The sequence below is a fragment of the Gigantopelta aegis genome, chromosome 8, assembly GCF_016097555.1.
Source record: "Gigantopelta aegis isolate Gae_Host chromosome 8, Gae_host_genome, whole genome shotgun sequence".
Lineage (NCBI taxonomy): Eukaryota > Metazoa > Mollusca > Gastropoda > Neomphalida > Peltospiridae > Gigantopelta > Gigantopelta aegis.
The window spans coordinates 49,049,935-49,070,003 of record NC_054706.1 but is presented as its reverse complement, the minus strand read 5'-3'; the positions used below and the strand labels follow the sequence as shown (position 1 = coordinate 49,070,003).

General features: G+C 38.7%; 1 protein-coding gene across 1 annotated transcript in view; it reads right to left on the bottom strand.

Moving 5' to 3' along the window:
• Nucleotides 1-14,559, bottom strand: part of LOC121379697 (RYamide receptor-like) — a 56,891-nt gene extending 42,332 nt beyond the window's left edge. The window contains exons 1-2 of the mRNA XM_041508348.1: nucleotides 13,804-14,559; nucleotides 7,029-7,041 (exon numbers count right to left, since the gene is read on the bottom strand). Of these exons, the coding sequence (XP_041364282.1) occupies nucleotides 7,029-7,041; nucleotides 13,804-14,559 (769 nt within the window). The remainder of the gene's footprint in view (nucleotides 1-7,028; nucleotides 7,042-13,803) is intronic.
• Nucleotides 14,560-20,069: the final 5,510 nt, after the last annotated feature.

The following is a 20,069-nucleotide window of genomic DNA, read 5'->3' as shown; positions in this document are numbered from 1 at the left end:
TAGATATGTTTCATCTTGTGTATGACCATAGTACGTATAAAAAAGACTTCTTTTGACAATTAGAAGATGATCCAGGTTACTTAACGGAGCTGTTGTAGTCACATGTGCAATATTCGCTCTTTGTACATTTATTTGAAGAAGGAAACAGAACCTTACAAATTAATCGATCCGACGCATAATCTTTGCAAAAATAACTCAGGAATATCGATATTGTAACCTGCTTGTACGCATTCTAAACAAAGTCGGGGTCGAGGCGTTGTTCAGTGGTATAGCGCTCGCTTGATGTGCGGTGGGTTTGGGATCGATCCTCGTCAGTGGGCCCATTGCGCTACTTCTCGCTCCAGCCAGTGCACCACGACTGGTACATCAAAGGCCGTGGTATGTGCTATCCTCTCTATGGGATGGTGCATATAAAAGATTCCTTGCTGCTAATCGAAAAAAGTAGGCCATGAAGTGGCGACAGCGGGTTTCCTCTCTCAATGTCTGTGTGGTCCTTAACCATATGGCTGACGCCATATAACCGTAAATAAAACGTGTTGAGTGCGTCGTTAAATAAAACATTTCCTTCCTTCCTTATAAATAGATTGTACATACCACAGCCTTTGTTACGCCAGTTGTATTTGCTACTAATGGAAAAATGTAAAGGGTTTCCTCTCTAAGACTATGTCACAGTTATCAAATGCTTCACATCTAATAACAAATGATTAATAAATAAATCTGATCTAGTGGTGCAGTTAAACAAAACAAACCTATGGCTATAACATCGTAGCAAATCTTATGAAATCGGCAAACTCACAAAATCTTGCAAATTCACTGGATGGGGTTGTCAGAGAGACATGCGTTATACAAAGATAGCAAACTTGTCAGCAACTTCTGTCGGATAAAACGTTACGGAATTTTCGCCTCAATTGAAAGCTAAAAGTTTCGTCATTCGTCCGATGAGAGTTATTCCAATAAAAATGTCTTCTTGTTTTACCAGTAAGTTACAATTATTTCGTTTATAAATTAGTTTTATGAGTATATTACTGAAGGTATAATGCTTACATTTAAAAGCAAAAGTTAATAAGTATTTTAGGTGCAAGTTCTTTATATTATGCCTTGACTTTTACAACTCATTAGCTGAACACATAACATAAATAATGCAACATAGTTATACAAAAGACACACGTGCAAAACAATAGTGGGTGTGGTTTATATATAATCATGGACAAATAAAGTAATATTTTACATTTATTACATTAAAAGGACATATCCTAATTTTTAAACACTACAGCATATTTTTCACTATTAAGGCCCTTTTCCAAGGAGCGTATTTCCGCGCCGAAAGCCGCGCGTGTTTTGTCCGCGAGAAAACAAAACGAGGTATCATCTCGTTAAAGCTCTATTATTATTATTATTATTATTATTATTATTATTATTATTTTTCAGGAAAATATCACGTAATTGCCTAGTCCTAAAACAAAATCATTGTTGAAATGTATACGAGGACACAACTGAATGGTTATTCCACACGAGTACCTGGTCTTAGATTACCATCAAAAGTATAAATACCGTCAGGGTATACAATAATAAATTGCGTGATTAGTCAAAATAAGAATCGAACTCCATTTTTAGCCGAGCGATTGGAAACATTGACAATTGCATATGCCGATATGCATTTCCGCCTCCCGAAATAACCAGTTGTAGAGTTGAACAGCCCTAATATAGTGACTCGAATTAATCGGTCCATCGCAATTAATCGGTCCATTTGTATAATTAACTCAATAATAGTAAAATTGCAATGTGCTGCCACTAGGTGATTTCCTATATTGGCTAAAAATACAAAGTACATAGAAGGAAGGAAGGAAATGTTTCTCTCTCTCTCTCTCGCTCGCTCTCTCTCTCTCTCTCTCTCTCTCTCTCTCTCTCTCTCTCTCTCTCTCTCTCTCTCTCTCTCTCTCTCTCTCTCTCTCTTTCTCGTGTTTTTATTCTGTTTAGTGCAGATGGGTTTTTTGCGTGTGGGGTGTGTATTTGTTTGGCTTCCAATGTCCATGATGAATTGACCGCAAAGATTTATGTCCAGACAATGTATACAAGACACGCATGTGTGATAACTGTAACTTTACGTGTTTAACCTGTCGGCCACTGTATACATTTTCCAATAAACTTGCGGGTTGGTTGTTTTTCTTCAAAATAAATAAAATTATGTGCTTGTAATTTTATGGGCATGGAACAATATTAAATGTTCAAAGAGGACATATTAAAAGCATTATGCAGCTTTGATAGAACCTCCTTTACAACCAAAATCCAAGTCCATTTTAATCAACTGCAAACATGAAGATATGAAGAACAAACTACACATTATTTCTCAGCGAGAAACAACGTAATGTCCTTCTTACGTGCAGAACGCCATGAGTGTAAATAAGATTCCGTTCCGTTCACTTGCACTAAGCAGTGCTAACTATGTCATTAAGACATCGCCACCCCATGTATCAAAACGCCGACAGCATCAATGAATCAATTATATAATTGCTAGTAGCTTTGACCAACATCCTTTAGAACAAACATGGTCTCTGAACGGAATCATGTCACCACGAGACATCATAAGACATCTCGGGACATCTTGATCTTCCAATTTGTAGATGAGCCAATACGTGGGTGACCTTCGATTCGTCTTGATTACGCTTCTGAACCTAGGTATACCACATATTGATTGAGAGTAAGAACGCAATTATGTGTTAGAAATACATATGTCATTGCCAGATGAACATAGAAACAAAATCGAACATTTTTCTTACTAATGCTAAAAAAAACCCTAGCCGAACCCACACCCGCCACACACACACACACACACTCCTCAACTGTAGCTATAGCTAAGCTTGTCTTCATAAATCAATCTAATCAAGGTTTTGCTACACCGATACTGCCATAGATATCCAGCATACATGATTCAGCTTCGAGACTAGATTCCTTATAGAGTTCTCTTAACGCTGACGTCAACTGCAATGTTAGAGACTTTTTTATATAAAAATCTCCTGCTATTTCTGTTCCACGTTTGCATCATTTAGTTCCAGTAAAACAGAGTTCCCCTTTAGTTTAGTTTATTTTGTTGGTATCAGAAACGATTTGGCTGTTAGGTTATGCAATGTTGAAGGAAGTGCGGGGGGGGGGGGGGGGGGGGGGAGGTTGAGACTCTCATAATTATGGTGTATAAACAGGGTTGATTGCTGCATCTGGAACTGAAAATCAGTATCACAGAGGGTGCTGCCTGTATACTGAGGTTTAATGAGAGTTGCTTCCCTTTCCTAAACCCTTGAAGTAAAGAGTGAAAACATTTCGAAACCCAGGTGGCGAACTTGTTACGTTTTTAGTAGAATGACGCCACAGGGACTATTTTATTCTTCCAAGGTATAAAGTTAATTTGTTGGGGGGTTTTCAGGCTTAAAGGCGCATACTCTAGTTTTAAACCATAACAAAATGGACACTAAGTTTAGTTAATTTACAAACTTGTAACTCATTTGAATAAAGTTACAATAGAGTGAAAGAAGAGTTTGTGACTTTAAAACGGGAACTATTCTTAAAAATAGACTAGAAGTTTAAATCAATAAACCGCTACTTCTCAGACACACGTGCGTTTTTAAAAATATGAACAATTTAATTTTTGGTATTAGAAACACCAGGATGACCAGAAACACTTCGGTTCTACGGAAATGGATCATCTAAAGAATAAAATATAAGTAATGTTTGATTTTAGTGATCATAAACGGCTCTAATAGTGAACAATATGTTGTAGTGTTTAAAACACTAGGGTCTGTCCCTTTAATTACCACAAATGCTGTGCAAAATAGTACTGGTGTGATACCTTGACCATATGGCTACAGTCAACTGTAACTGCTCTTCGCAGCTGAATAAACCCATTCACGTTTTGTTCCGATATACATATGTAGGTAAAGACACGAAACGACAAATACGAGATAGGTGGTTAAGCCATGGCTTTAAGGCTGGTAGGTATGGGGTTCGCATCCCAGTATCGGCTCCTTCCCCGAGGTTCAAGGGCTCAATGAAAAAGGTGTACGATCAAGGCACCGACGTCTTTCTCGCTAACAACTAACCATTATCCCATTCTCCTAGACACAACCCAGATAGCTAAGGTGGCTACTTACATTAGAGCAGTGTGCTTGAATTGTAATGGGATATGAAAACAAAAATGACTTTGAAATGAAAAATACTAAACAAAATGCATTTGTACATTTCAGCTAAAAACTGAAAAGTTTATTCAGTAGCAATCGTTTGAGATCTTGCTTTAAATTTCTCTTGGGTTTGGTCATTTTATGTTTCGGTTATTTCGTGCTCAATGAACTATGACACCGCAGAACCCTTTTAAATTAACAGACTTAAAGTCTGTATTGAATTTAAGAATTTATGAACTAAAGAAAATATACTAAACGAAATTAAATTAAATTAACAGACCCTAGTTTTTAAACACTAAGTCATATTGTTCACTATTAGAGCCGTTTATGATCACTGACATCAAATATTACTTATATTTTATTGTTTAGATTATCCATTTTCGTACAACCGAAGTGTTTCTGGTCATCCTGGTGTTTCTAATACCACAAACTGCATTTCTGATATTTTTAAAAACGCACGTGCATTTAAGAAATAGCAGGTATGGAGTCGAGTTTTAGTCTGTAGGTTTTTGCTTGTGTCATGTTATTTTAGCACATTTTGATCACGGATAAATTTTAAAACATTGTTTCAGCAAAATTGGACCCGTTATATACGCAACAATCATGCATATGCTCTCTCTCTCTCTCTCTCTCTCTCTCTCTCTCTCTCTCTCTCTCTCTCTCTCTCTCTCTCTCTCTCTCTCTCTCTCTCTCTCTCTCTCTCACACACACACACACACACACTGGTCAAATGCCGTGGTAATTGTTTCCCTGACTGTGTGAAATTGCATATAACAGATCCCTTGCTGTATTAGTAAAAATGTAGCCCGGTTTCCTCTGATGACTACGAGTCAGAATTACGTGCCGATGGCTAATCAATGTGCTCTAGTAGTGTCGTTAAACAAAACAAATGTTTTGGCTAGGATTCGTTATACTTTGGTTCGCAACGTTCGATACTTGTCATTCCACTCGCTCTAAATTGTCTCTTAAAGGGACATTCCTGATTTTGCTGAAATTTTTAAGATGTTATCGACTAACAGAGACTTTTAACGACTGTAATTACATATCAAATATATTTTTCTGCATAAAATATTAGTGGCTGTATATTAAACGTGTTTCTGATCGTTCTAATATTTGTACTAGGTAAATTTCATTTTATTTCCTAAAATATTATTTGTATACATTTTCGTTATGACATGACATTTTAAAATACAAATAATTATTTGCGCCAGGGTTTACATGAACCCATAACCAGAGAAGATATGAATCTTTGTTGTTGCTTGCATGTTTTGTTTGTTTGTTTGTTTGTTTTTCTTTGTTAATTTTGCTTGCTATCTTTAGGTATGTGAGTGGGGGTACACCTAGTGTCCTAGATGTTTTAGAAGAGTACACAGTGAAACCTTGAGAGAGAAGGTAACTAATCCAGGTTATTATTAACTCTGTGCATGCTGCCGGCAGTAAATGATGCAGATCGTTAAAGGGACATTCCTGAGTTTGCTGCATTGTAAGATGTTTCCGATTAATAAAATATTTCTACGATTAAACTTACACATTAAATATATTTTCTTGTTTGCAATATCAGTGTCTGTATATTCAATGTGTTTCTGGTCGTCTTAATATTTGTAACAAGCCCAAGCTGGATTTTGTCTTCAAATAATTTTGTACGTACGAAAAAACAATATTTTAGGAAATAAGATGAAATTTAACCTAGCACAAATATTAGAACGACCAGAAACACGTTTAGTATACAGCCACTAATATTTTATGCAGAAAAATATATTTGATATGTAATTACAATCGTTAAAAAGTCTCTGTTAGTCGATAACATCTTAAAAAGTGCAGCAAACTCAAGAATGTCCATTTTAGGCATCTTGGTCAACTGCTAGCGGGAATTTAAATCATGTCTCCCAACTGTCATACAGACAAAATAACCGAAACTGTCTCCCCACTGTCATACAGACAAAATAACCGAAACTGTCTCCCCACTGTCATACAGACAAAATAACTGAAACAGTCTCCCCAATGTTATACATACAGACAAAATAACTGAAACTGTCGCCCCACTGTCATACAGACAAAATAACTGAAACTGTCTCCTCACTGTCATACAGACAAAATAACTGAAACTGTCTCCCCACTGTCATACAGACAAAATAACTGAAACTCACACAAAAAAGTTAAACTAATTTTGTGAGTAACAGGACTTGGCGTAGGTGTCTTTCTTTGTTATTTATTTTTAGCATGAAGCAAATTGTGAAAGGATATTAGCTTTTGTAACTCGATACCAGTAGTTTCAGTACTGACACGTGAAGACAGCGTTTAATTATAAAAACGACCTGTATCTGGCAGGTTACCTCTGTAAAATGTTAACACTAGTTCTCGAAGCATGTGCATTTGAGACTCGTTAAAGTCGCAGATCTCTTTTAATCCCGTTAAAATAGACACTAAGTTTGGTTAAAGGGACATTCCCGAGTTTACTGCACAGTTTAAGATGTTATCGACTAACAGATACTTTTTAACGATTGAAATTACATATGAAATTTTTTTTTTTCTGCATAAAATATTAGTGGCTGTATATTAAACGTGTTTCTGATCGTTCTAATATTGGTACTAGGTTAAATTTCATCTTATTTCCTAAATATAGTTTTTGGTACGTACGAAATTATTTGAAGACAACATCCAGTTTGGGCTTCTTACAAATATTAAGACGACCTGAAACACATTGAATATACAGACACTGATATTCTAAAAAAGAAAATATAAATGTAAATGTAAATTTAATCGCAGAAATATTATATTAGTGGGAAATATCTTACAATGCAGCAAACTCGGGAATGTCCATTTAATCTACAAACCTGTAACACATCTGGATAAAGTTACAACAGAGTGAAACAAGAGTCTGTGGCGATGAAACGGGGAAATACCCTATAAAATAAACAAGATCTCGTCGTCATAACCGTTACTTCTCCGATGTATGTGCGTTTTTATAATTGTAAAAAAAAAATGCATTTCATGGCATTAAAAACACCAGGATGACCATAAACACTGAATCTATGGAAATGGATATTCTTAACAATAAAAGGTAACTAATGTCTTATTTCAATTGCCAAAAACAATAGCCCAATAGTAAAACATACGTCGTAGTTTTTTTTTTTAAATTAGGGTCTGTCACTTTCATAAAGACAATAAATACAGAAAGAAAGAAATGTTTTATTTAATGACGCACTCAACACATTTTATTTACGGTTATATGGCGTCAGACATATGTTTAAGGACCACGCAGATTTTGAGAGGAAACCCGCTGTCGCCACTTCATGGGCTACTCTTTCCGATTAGCAGCAAGGGATCTTTTATTTGCGTTTCCCACAGGTAGGATAGCACAAACCATGGCCTTTGTTGAACAGTTATGGATCACTGGTCCGTGCAAGTGGTTTACACGTACCCATCGAGCCCATTGAGTCTTGCGGATCACCCACTCAGGGTTTGGAGTCGGTATGTGGATTAAAAATCCCATGCCTCGACTGTACCTACCAGCCTGTTGATCGATGGCCTAACCACGACGCCACTGAGGCCGGTACAATAAATACAGAAACTAAAACAACTAGAAAAAAGGAAAGATACACTGAATCTCATAACACTAGGGTTGTGCGAACGGTGGCATTTTTTTTTAAAGCAGAGTTGTTTCTATAGCCATTTTGTCTATTGAATCCAAAATCTGATGGAATTCCGGTCCTATCTTGACGTTTGATATCGGTTAATGGCAAAAATTCTAAATGGCGGTCAAAAAAGTATAATTGTACACAACATTGTGTTTATTTTCAATACACTGTGGCTTGTAATACATGATTCCTTACGTTTTTCAGAATGCTTATTTCAAATATGATGCCAAACGTTTGATAAAAAGCATGGATATCAGAATGTGCTGTCACAGTGACCTATGATTAAAGTGGCAGATCCGTTTTCCATAATTGAAATCATACTTTACTTAGATTTTATTGTTTAGATTATCCATTTCCGTACATCCGAAGTGTTTCTGGTCATCCTGGTGTTTTTAATACATGTATAACAAAAGGCATTTTTTTGATATTTTTAAAAATGCGTGTACGTCTGAGAAGTATCGGTTATAGAGATGAGTTGTAGTCTATTTTTAAGGGCATTTCCCCGTTTCAGTGTAACAGACTCTTATTCTAACTTTATCCAAATGTGTTACAGGTTTATAGATTAACTAAACTTAGTGTCCATTTTCACGGGTTGAAACTAGGGTCTGCGCAATTACTGAATTTATTTATAGAATCACATTAATATTGACCAATATTATGTTGTATCCATTCTTCCAGGTGCAATATCCTAGATGTGCAGATTGGTTGAAGTTCTCCTTGTTTGTGTCCTATACTTATTTGTTATATAATAAACTGATAATGAAACGTAAAATGAAAACATGAGACAGTTCTGGTTGGAATAACATCAGAATATACATTCAAAGTCACCAGAAGGGGCGAGACGTAGCCCAGTGGTAAAGCGTTCGCTTGATGCGCGGTCGGTCTAAGATCGATCTCCGTCGGTGGGCCCATTGGGCTATTTCTCGTTCCAGCCATTGCCCCACAACTGGTGTAACAAAGGCCGTGGTATGTACTATCCTGTCTGTCGGATGGTGAATATAAAAGATCCCTTGCTGCTAATCGAAAAGAGTAGCTCATGAAGTGGTGAAAGTGGGTTTACTCTTTCAATATCTGTGTGGTCCTTAACCATGTGTCTGACGCCATATAACCGTAAATAAAATGTGTTGAGTGCGTCGTTAAATAAAACATTTCCTTCCTTCAAAGTCACCAGCAAACTACAAAATGAGGCTGTTCTCCAGGGAATGGCAATAATGATATACATACTAAAGAAAGAAAGAAATGTTTTATTTAACGACGCACTCAACACATTTTATTTACAGTTATATGGCGTCAGACATATGGTTAAGGACCACACAGATTTTGAGAGGAAACGCGCTGTCGCCACTACATGGGCTCCTCTTCCGATTAGCAGCAAGGGATCTTTTATTTGCGCTTCCCACAGGCAGGATAGCACAAACCATGGCCTTTGTTGAACCAGTTATGGATCATTGGTCGGTACAAGTGGTTTACACCTAGCCATTGAGCCTTGCGGAGCACTCACTCAGGGTTTGGAGTCGGTATCTGGATTAAAAATCCCATGCCTCGACTGGGATCCGAACCCAGTACCTACCAGCCTGTAGACCGATGGCCTACCACGACGCCACCGAGGCCGGTTACATACTAAAGAAACCAAAGAAAGGAAATAAAGCTCTAACTGTAGATACTTCAAAGAATCTAGTAGGTAAGAAATTGTATAGCGAGTAGATAAATACAACAGTATATTCCTTTACTGATCTAAGGGTTTTGATCAAAAGATGAAGAAAGACTACGAAGATAAGTATAATAAAACAGAAAAATGGTACAAGAAGGTAAGGACATTTAATAATAGCATGAACATGAATGAATGCCTATGATAAAATAAGAAAAACGAAGAGTATCGCAGAGAGCTGGAGCATGATGGGTTTTTTTAATGAGAGATGAAAGCTGCACCGCAATACGTAAAGTAGGACATCGGTATTAAGATCTTGAATGAGTCTGGAATAAAAAGATCAAACAGATGAGACTTATAAGCACAAAATAATAAATAGAAGAACCTAGGGACTTGGATCCAGACTTAGATAGTATGGCATCAACTTCAATCAACAGTCATGTTGCCTTCCCAATTGGCACAGGAAACCTCCATTTATAAGCATCTCAAGTACGATAATGAATTGAATGCAATCGTGTCTTCCGTTGTTACTATTAGAACAAGATACAACAATAGTACCGAGAGTCTTTCAGATATTTAGCTGGTCTACATTTGTTGATAGTATGGCATCAGCTTCAATCAACAGTCATGTTGCCTTCCCAATTGGCACAGGAAACCTCCATTTATAAGCACCTCAAAGGTACGATAATGAATTGAATGCAATCGTGTCTTCCGTTGTTACTATTAGAACAAGATACAACAATAGTACCGAGAGTCTTTCAGATATTTAGCTGGTCTACATTTGTTGATAGTATGGCATCAGCTTCAATCAACAGTCATGTTGCCTTCCCAATTGGCACAGGAAACCTCCATTTATAAGCACCTCAAAGGTACGATAATGAATTGAATGCAATCGTAACATATTTTCTGCTAATAGATTATTACTAGTACCTACAGTCATATATAAATTAGGTCCTCTGGTTGGTTTCTTACGTAAATATATCATTCGTCACTCATTCTTTTTTATACAATGTTCCATCCAAAAATAGTTTTCACGTTCTTATTTTGTGTTTCTATATTCATTTACTCAGTAATTAATTATTAAAAAAAACCCAGGACAGTGGATGGCATATCTGAGAACTGCATAAAGACTGCAACCAGTCTTTACATATGGGATCTGGCACCTGGACGACATACTAGTCAAAATTAATTCGATTCTATATACCTTGCCAGTAAATATCAATGCATCAGATCAGATTTTGGACATCATATTTGATATCAGCGCCCTGAGAAACATAACAAATAGTATATTACAAGCAATGCTATTAAAAATAAACCTAACATTACGAAAATTGTCATTTATGGCAGCCATTTTTTATTTTTGTCATTAACCGATATCAAACGTCCAGCTACGTAAAAAATTCCATTGGATTCAGATTCTACGGGCAAAATGGCCACAGAAACAGCTCTGCAAACTCAGCGTTTAAGAAAAAAGTTTAAGTTTGCCCAACCCTAATAACACACGGTTAAACAATGTGATAATGCATCTTTCAACAAATATAACCATTCTTCTATTAAAGTTTCTGTGAAAAACAACAATTAAGCTACAAAATTTCAATTAACTTATTCATTAAATACCCCTTTTATGTAAAGGAAAATATGTTTAACAACACCTCAGCACGGTTAGGCACATAATCGCTGTCAACCAGAACCGGTGGTAACACGGGTAGGGAGCATTTTAGTTTCGCTAGAGGGTTTCCTTTATAGGCGACAGGTACCGGCCTCGGTGGCGTCGTGGTAGGCCATCGGTCTACAGGCTGGTAGGTACTGGGTTCGGATCCCAGTCGAGGCATGGGATGTTTAATCCAGATACCGACTCCAAACCCTGAGTGAGTGCTCCGCAAGGCTCAATGGGTAGGTGTAAACCACTTGCACCGACCAGTGATCCATAACTGGTTCAACAAAGGCCATGGTTTGTGCTATCCTGCCTGTTGGAAGCGCAAATAAAAGATCCCTTGCTGCTAATCGGAAGAGTAGCCCATGTAGTGGCGACAGCGGGTTTCCTCTCAAAATCTGTGTGGTCCTTAACCATATGTCTGACGCCATATAACCGTAAATAAAATGTGTTGAGTGAGTCGTTAAATAAAACATTTCTTTCTTTATAGGCGACAGCACACGATATGAATCGCTGGAACGAGAATAGCAGATTGCAGAGCAACCGATGAAATCGTAATGTTATCTTGTCGCAATCGGCGATTCTCGTGGCTATTCTCGTATGACGCACTCGTATCGTGTGGCAATGCCTTTAGACCCCATAAATCAGAATTATCAAATGTTTGACATCCAACACCTAGTGGGTGGTTAATAAAGCAAATGTCCTCTTACTTAAATCTTAGTTGGAGAAGACTGCCCGGGTTATTTCTAGAGTGTTAAGGAGAAAAGCGCGTGTCCACCATATGAACTTGTCCTTCTGATTAGCAGCAGAAGGTCTTTTATTGCCTTTCTCCACAGACGAGCATTTATTGCAAAGGGAAATAACCCAATAATGATGACCGGTCCTATCAGTTTTCGTGAACGTTCTACCACCAGTTATATATAGTTCATTTACATATATATCTTTAAAACTACTATCTTTTAGAAGACAAACTAATTACATGTACGTGTATATTACATTGTTCGATTCTTATAATGTCGCGTGAAATGTTAGACAGCCATAAAACACACTAAGTTACAATCGAAGTCGGGATTTTGTCGTTCATTCACGACAGGTAGGTAGTGGACACGTGTCCCATTCGAGGCATAGGGTGTTTTTTTTAGTTTTGTTTTGTTTGTTTTGTTGTTGTTGTTTGGGGTTTTTGTTGGGGTGTTTTGGTGGGGGGAGGGTTGGGGACTTATTTGGGGGATGGGTGTTTTGGGGTTGTTGTTGTTGTTGTTGTTGTTGTTTTTTTGCTTTACAATAAAGGCTGGGGGCAAGATAAAAAAAACGCAAAGCTCGATAGATGTAAGGTATCATACGTAAACTTTCACTCATTCACGGGTGCGATTGTGTGTGTGTGTGGCGGGGGGGGGGGGGTGGGGGGTTCGAGTGTATGGTGACACATGCGGGATGACCGGCCTCGGTGGCGTCGTGGTTAGGTCATCGGTCTACAGGCTGGTAGGTACTAGGTTCGGATCCCAGTCGAGGCATGGGATTTTTAATCCAGATACCGACTCCAAACCCTGAGTGAGTGCTCCGCAAGGCTCAGTGGGTAGGTGTAAACCACTTGCACCGACCAGTGATCCATAACTGGTTCAACAAAGGCCATGGTTTGTGTTATCCTGCCTGTGGGAAGCGCAAATAAAAGATCCCTTGCTGCCTGTCGTAAAAGAGTAGCCTATGTGGCGACAGCGGGTTTCCTCTGAAAGTCTGTGGTCCTTAACCATATGTCTGACGCCATATAACCGTAACTAAAAATGTGTTGAGTGTGTCGTTAAATAAAACATTTCTTTCTTTACATGCGGGATGATATCTGGCAGGCATTGCAGATTCAATGTATTCTGGGGTCCAATAATATCGAGATAACAAATAGTCATATACCGAAATGAAAATACTTTAACTCCATCAATCAGCTCATCTCCATTCATGTACGTTGTATCTGTCTGTGCTAGGAGCCATCAACATTTTTGTGAACGCACATACCCTCCTCTTTGAGGGGATAATCTCATTGTGCGTTTTTAAAACGTAAAACAATATGGATGACAATACTCTATGCAAGATCACAATTTCCTATGTACGTGTTTTCTTTTTATACTTATTTTCGTGCTTAAATCCAGTTAAAGTTCAAGTAGGCTGTTCTGGGCTCACACCTCAGCTATCTAGGAACAGCGTGTTAATTGTTAGTAGTTAGTGGTGTACACTTTCGGGGTAATTAGGGGCTTGTAAAACTAGTACTTTTTATACGTTTGTGAACAATGTTACGAAATGTGAACAGTTACTTACATTTCTGTAGGAATCCAAAGAAAAAACGAAAATGTTAATTCAACAGGAAGGAAATGAAGGAAATGTTTTATTAATGACGCACTCAACACATTTTAATTACGGTTATATGGCGTCGGACATATGGTTAAGGATCACACAGATATTGAGGGAGGAAACCCGCTGTCGCCAATTCATGGGCATTTCGATTAGCAGCAAGGGGTCGTTTTATATGCACCATCCCACAGACATGATAGCACATACCACGGCCTTTGATATACCAGTCGTGGTGCACGAAATATCCCAATGGGCCCACCGACGGGGATCGATCCTAGACCGACCTCGCATCAAGCAAGCGCTGTGCCACTGAGCTACATTCCCGCCCCGTTAATATCACAGTTTGCCATAACTTACCCGTTTACCTCCTCCGCCGGATCCTTCAGCATCCTGATCCTGTTTCACGTGAGGTGCGGCATTCTTCAGCCAGACGACATGCACTATCCTGAGATACGTGTATACGAGAACCACCAGGGGCACGAAGTACTGCAGGATCATGATGGTCAGAGTGTACGTGAAGCGCTGAGACTCCGACGACCAAACCTCGAGACACACCGGGACGGTCTTGTTCTTGCTGACGTCGTCGGTGGGGAGCTCGACCAGCGTCGACGTGATCGCCGTCGGCAGCGGCGTCATGAAGGATAGCGCCCAGCAGATCGCGATAATCCACACCGCCTTGCGCTTGGGCAGTCTCGGGTGGAACGGGTAGATGATGGCGAAGTAGCGCTCGAAACTGATGGCCAGCAACGTGTAGGCGTTCTGGAAGACCACCACCACCTGGACGTAGGTCATCACCGGACACAGGGAGCGACCGAAGGGCCAGTGGTCCAGCAGGACGTTGGCCACGAAGGTGAACGGGATGCAGATGACCGCCATGAGGATGTCGCTGGTGGCCAGGCTGGCTATGAACAGGTTGGTGACCGTCCTCATCCTCCTGAACCCGAGGACCAGGTAGCAGACCATCCCATTGCCCACGATGGCCGTCACGCAGATCAGAGAGTACAGACAGATGATGGTCGTCTGCGTCCCTTCCAAAACTGTCACTGTCGTCGGGTCGTCGTCTGGCTCCGTGGCGTTCGCAACACCTTGCACCACCGCCGCTGTGGAGCCCATAACGGTATGGCTCTTCCGAGATAAGTGGCGCGGGGAGGTTAACAATGGATCAATATTAATGAAACTGTAGCCAACGCTGCGACCGTTGCTCTCTTATAGATTTCGCGCCAGCTGACTCGTTCGATGTCTTTTTTGAATGACATGGACAAGAGGAGGGGTAAAAGGGAGGTGGGCGTGCCTTACTGACTTCTGCGCAGTATGTCGGTAAAACGTCTTGCTGCAGTAATTGTTTCGTTAATATCAGCGGTTATTGTCTAGACCATAATCAGTAGTTATTGAACAAGTACTTTATAAATTGTTTTATCTGTCTCACCTTTAGCCCTCTCCACCGCTGTTTTTATGACTTGAGAAAAACTATTCTTCTGATAAGTCTATATACCGATCGATGATTCACGTTATATAGTTGCTGGCATAGGAGAACGAGTAGCCTACACACGTTAATACGATCATGAAACCGATATTCTACACACGGAAATTTATTTATATGTTGTTTTAGCAGGGGCGTATTAACGATAGGTGAAACGGGGATTGGGGACAGCTTTGCTCAATCAGAGGGGTGGCACTAAATTAATAGTTTTTTTCGTTGTCGTTGGGTTTTTTGTCCAAGTCTTTTATAAGGGACGTCGATGCAGGGGTCTCCCTACTTTTGAAAAGTCACTTTGTTTAAAGGGATAGACTCTAGTTTTTAAACACTAAGGCATATTTGTTCTCTATTTCCGTTTATGATCATTGAAATATTTTATCATCCTTATGTTTCTAATAACACGAAAAACCTTTTTTCATATTTTTAAAAACGCACGTGCGTCTGAGAAGTAGCGGTGTATTGAATCAAGTTCTAGTCTATTTTTAAGGATATTTCCCGTTTTAACATCACATCCAAATGAGTTACAGGTTTGTAAACTAACTAAACTTAGTGTCCATTTTTTACGGGTTAAAACTAGGATCTGCACATTTAATAAATCCAAACAATTCTATATGTTCAATTAAACACTACGAACAAAAACCTTACTAGAACACAAACGTTTACTGTATCTCTAACAAAGACCGCGGTATGTACTATCCTGTCTATGGGATGCTGCACATGTTGAGTGTGTCGTAAAGTACGGTAACCCATTTCTTCCTTCCTTTTAACTGTATCACTGCATAGCTCACTCCGATCTCGCAAGTAACTAAATTATGATGTGTTTTGTGGTTCAGATCAAAATAATAATGTTTTAAAAATTTCTTCAAAAATACCACAAAAAACGACAGGTTAGTACTAAAGGGTGTATATTTTCTGGCGTAGAACGCACATACCATTCATCAAGGACTTCGCGCCATCGGCACTAGCGTTTTAAAATGATGTGGGCGTGTGATGTTATATCACATTCCTCAATATTATCCCCATACACTTATAAAAATAGTCCAAAGGACCTGTATAATTCGCTCCTCTTGCTGTGCCAATAGCACCTACTAGATGTTTGTTGTTTGTTGTTGTTGGGTGTTTTTCTTTTGTTGTCTTTTGTTTGCTTAATTTTGTTTTATAATTTAAAAAAAGAAAAAGTGGGGTTTTGTGTGTGGGGGAGGGTTGGATTAGGTTTTAAAAAGACATTTAAAGAATGCTATTAGTTTCGAATTCCGCCATAAAAGTGGGACCTAACAGGCTAATAGACAGTTTGCATGCACTCTCCAATTTAAATCGTATCTATGCTAAAGTGTGGAGGGGTGGGGTGGGGGTGGGGGTTGGGAGGGGCACAAACATGTCAGACGCTCGCATAATACATTATTTTTATGTCTAATATAAATGACATAAGATTATGTAGCGCGGTGTCTTTTGAATGGAATGAATGAATGAATCTTTAACGACACCCCAGCACTTTTTGAATGAAAAAGACGTCAAACTCGAATGTCCTTACATCAAAATAAACTACTGCATAACGGTTTTTTTTTGTAGTTTGTGTGTGTGTGTGTGTGTGTGTGTGTGTGTGTGTGTGTGTGTTCTGAACGCTGGGGAGCTTTCAGTGTAAAATTGCTATTGAAATGTTTTTATTTGATGACTATGAATGCATACGTCAATTATAGAGTGCCACCCAAGTGTCAACAAACCTGGTGCCGTGACCTCGATTAATTTACATGTAATTTGCAAAGTTATCAAATTCTTAAAGTTTGTGATTTGAAAAATATCACATACTTTGATTGCACTAATATATATAGGGGTCACATGTATGCAAGCAAAAGAAAACAAGAAAACAAGACACCCCCCACCCCACCCCCACCCCCCCAAAAACAAAACCCGCAACAACAACAACAAAAAAACCCCAAAAAACCCCACCAACCATCGACCACCTCCAAAGCAAAGACAAATACAAATACAAAGAACCCCTCCTCCCTAAAAACAACAACACACCTGCAAACAAACAAACAAACAAAACAAACAAGCAAACCCACAAACAAAACAATAACACAAACCAAAAGCAACAACAACAAAATCACTAAAACGTGCTGATAATCGTAACGTGCAGTCATCTTGACGGGGGAGGGGGGGGGGGGGGGGGGGGGGGGGGTGAAGGCGGGACGTAGCCCAGTGTTAAAGCGCTCGCTCAATGCGCGGTCGGTCTGGGATCAATCCCCGTCGATGGGCCCATTGGGCTATTTCTCGCTCCAGCCAGTGCACCATGACTGGTATATCAAAGGTCGTGGTATGTGTTATCCTGTCTGTGGGATGGTGCATATAAACGATCCCTTGCTGCTAATAGAAAATTGTAGCCCATGAAGTGGCGACAGCGGGTTTCCTCTCGCAATATATGTGTGGTCCTTAACCATATGTCCGACGCCATATAACCGTAAATAAAATGTGTTGAGTGCGTCATTAAATAAAACATTTCCTTCCTTCCATTGCTATTAATGGAACAATGTAGTGGTTTCCTCTCTAAGATATATATCAAAAATTACCATATGCTTGACATCCAATAGCGAATGATTAATAAATCAATGTAGTCCAGTGGTGTCGTTAAACAAAATGTAACACAATTTAACACCATTTCCATCTTGAAGTGCCGTAATAATGTGTTATAGTACCTCTCTGTACACATACTGTCATTCATACCCAGTAGGTTTATACATAACAGGATTTTTTTTTTTTTTAATATATTTTTAAAGGGACATTCCAGAGTTTGCTGCATTGTAAAATGTTTTCGACTAGTAAAATATTTCTACGATTAAACTTACATATTAAATATATTTTCTTATTTAGAATATCAGTGTCTGTATATTCAATGTGTTTCTGGTTGTCTTAATATTTGTAAGAAGCCCAAACTGGATTTTGTCTTCAAATATTTTCGTACGTACGAATTTTTTTTATTTTTGTACAAATATCACAACGACCAGAAACACGTTTAATATACAGCCACTAATATGTTATTCAGGAAAATATATTTCATATCTAATTACAATTTCTAAAAAGTCTGTGTTAGTCGATAACATCTTTAAAAATGCAGCAAACTCAGGAATGTCCCTTCAATCAAAGATGACCCCTGCGCGTGCTGTAACCTCACCGTGGTGCAGGGGTGTAACATTCTCTTTGAGAATGGCCAATACAGCCCACCTGAAATTTTGAGTAAAAGTCAGTATCTATCTGTGATGTTTGTATTTTTGCACAGTTCTTTACACTGTTTTTATTTGAATCTTGAATGTTTGTGTTGATGTTGATCATCACTTTATTTGTTTGCATTACCATAGTTTGACACCCAATAGCCGATGCATTTTTCGTGCTGGGGTGTCGTTAAACATTCATCCATTCATTCATTATTTCATAATCGTGATGTCTCAAATTTCGTATTACAATGATCGCAACAGTGCAACTCATTTGATACCATTGGTAAAAAAAAAAATTTAAAAAGATGTAAATATAAAAGTTGTTAAAATGAAAAACGTATATAATATTAATTCACGAATTCCGAATATTTTCGATGGTTCCCGAACAACCTTATCACTAGATGTAACCCGCACTACGCACTGGAAAGTTTAGAATGGCTGTATGGTGGCTTTATCTAAGACTTCCCACCAACACACCCCACCACACCACAACCCCATACACCCCAAAAGAGAGAAGATGAAACACCCATATATATATATATATTTCTGTGTTAAGTAACAAAGATGGCGGCTTCCATTTCAGCTGTGTTTATAGAATTCATCTTTGTACGCAACATGTGTGTATTGTGTGTCAAACATTTGTTAATTCGGGCATGTAGTCTTAGAAAGGAAACCCGCTATATTTTTCCTTCAATAACAAGGGGTCTTTTATATGCATCATCCTACAGCACATACCACGGCCTTTGATATTTCCACTAACAGGAGAAGCGGTCAGAACTATCGGAAAATGTTCAAAAGGATTTGCGTAAAATAGTTATAGATTTGGAGATATTCAAAAACTTGCACATCAAGTTCAAAACTAAAGTAAAATAAAAATAATAATAAAATTAAAATTAAAATTAAAAAAAAAAAAAAAAAAAACCCACCCCCAAAACACCACTAAAACCACCAAATTGCAACTTTAGCAAATCTGGTGTCTCACTGTAACTCAATGCTTTTTCCATCAAGCGAACGCAAACGCAAACAACGAACGCTCTTTTCCGCCATCGTAGCGTAGTGCCTTTTGCTTTCGAAATTAAGAGAAAATATCTTCGGTTCGAGGGAAAGGAGTACGGGCAGTTACGTCCCCATTAATTTTCTTCGAATTTTATCAACATACTCTGTCAGTGTATAGTGAAGCGCATTTTAATGGGAAAAACCTCGTATTTTGTGTTACATGATTATTTCGACACTTGGCCTTTAAAGAGCCCGCGTGATTGGTATCCGCACGTGGGCTAAGATTACTTGTTCGCTATTTAGTTACACGTTGTCCGAGTTCAGTCAGACAGTACACAGAAAACGCTCGCCAAGCAGGAATTTGCGATTCGTGTTAAACCGAATGACCACATCGGAAAATCATTTAAATTGTCCGCTGATGTTAACGTCGGTCGTTTGTCACTGGACAGAAATGCTATTTTAACGCCTCTTGCGTCTGATATACATGGGTATCCTATTCATCTCGGCGTTGAACCATATTTGAAAATGTACTTAGGATGAACGATTAGTTTTGCCACTTATCATCTGCGAAAAAAAGGTAATTCAGTAAAATTGAGAGCGCTAGTATTGCGTGCCGACTGCGTTCGTCTCGGAAGGCAATCTTCCTTAGTGGTTAGAGACCATTTTAACCATTAAGTCTTCGATGATAACCCGAAACTAATCTGTGCAGACAAATAGAGTTCCAGACCCCGGCAATAAATCTTTGTCTTTGATTGGTTTTCATTCCAATTACCCCAGTGCTCGAGTGTCCACTGAGGTGCGAAAAGTCGCAATCATATAGAAAAAAACAAATCTCCTTATTTCTCATATTTATTTAACTTTTGCCATTTACAGTTAAAGTTCAATCATGCACACATATGCGATGTTTGGTCTTTCGGCATAAGCGTACGAGACGGGGCAGG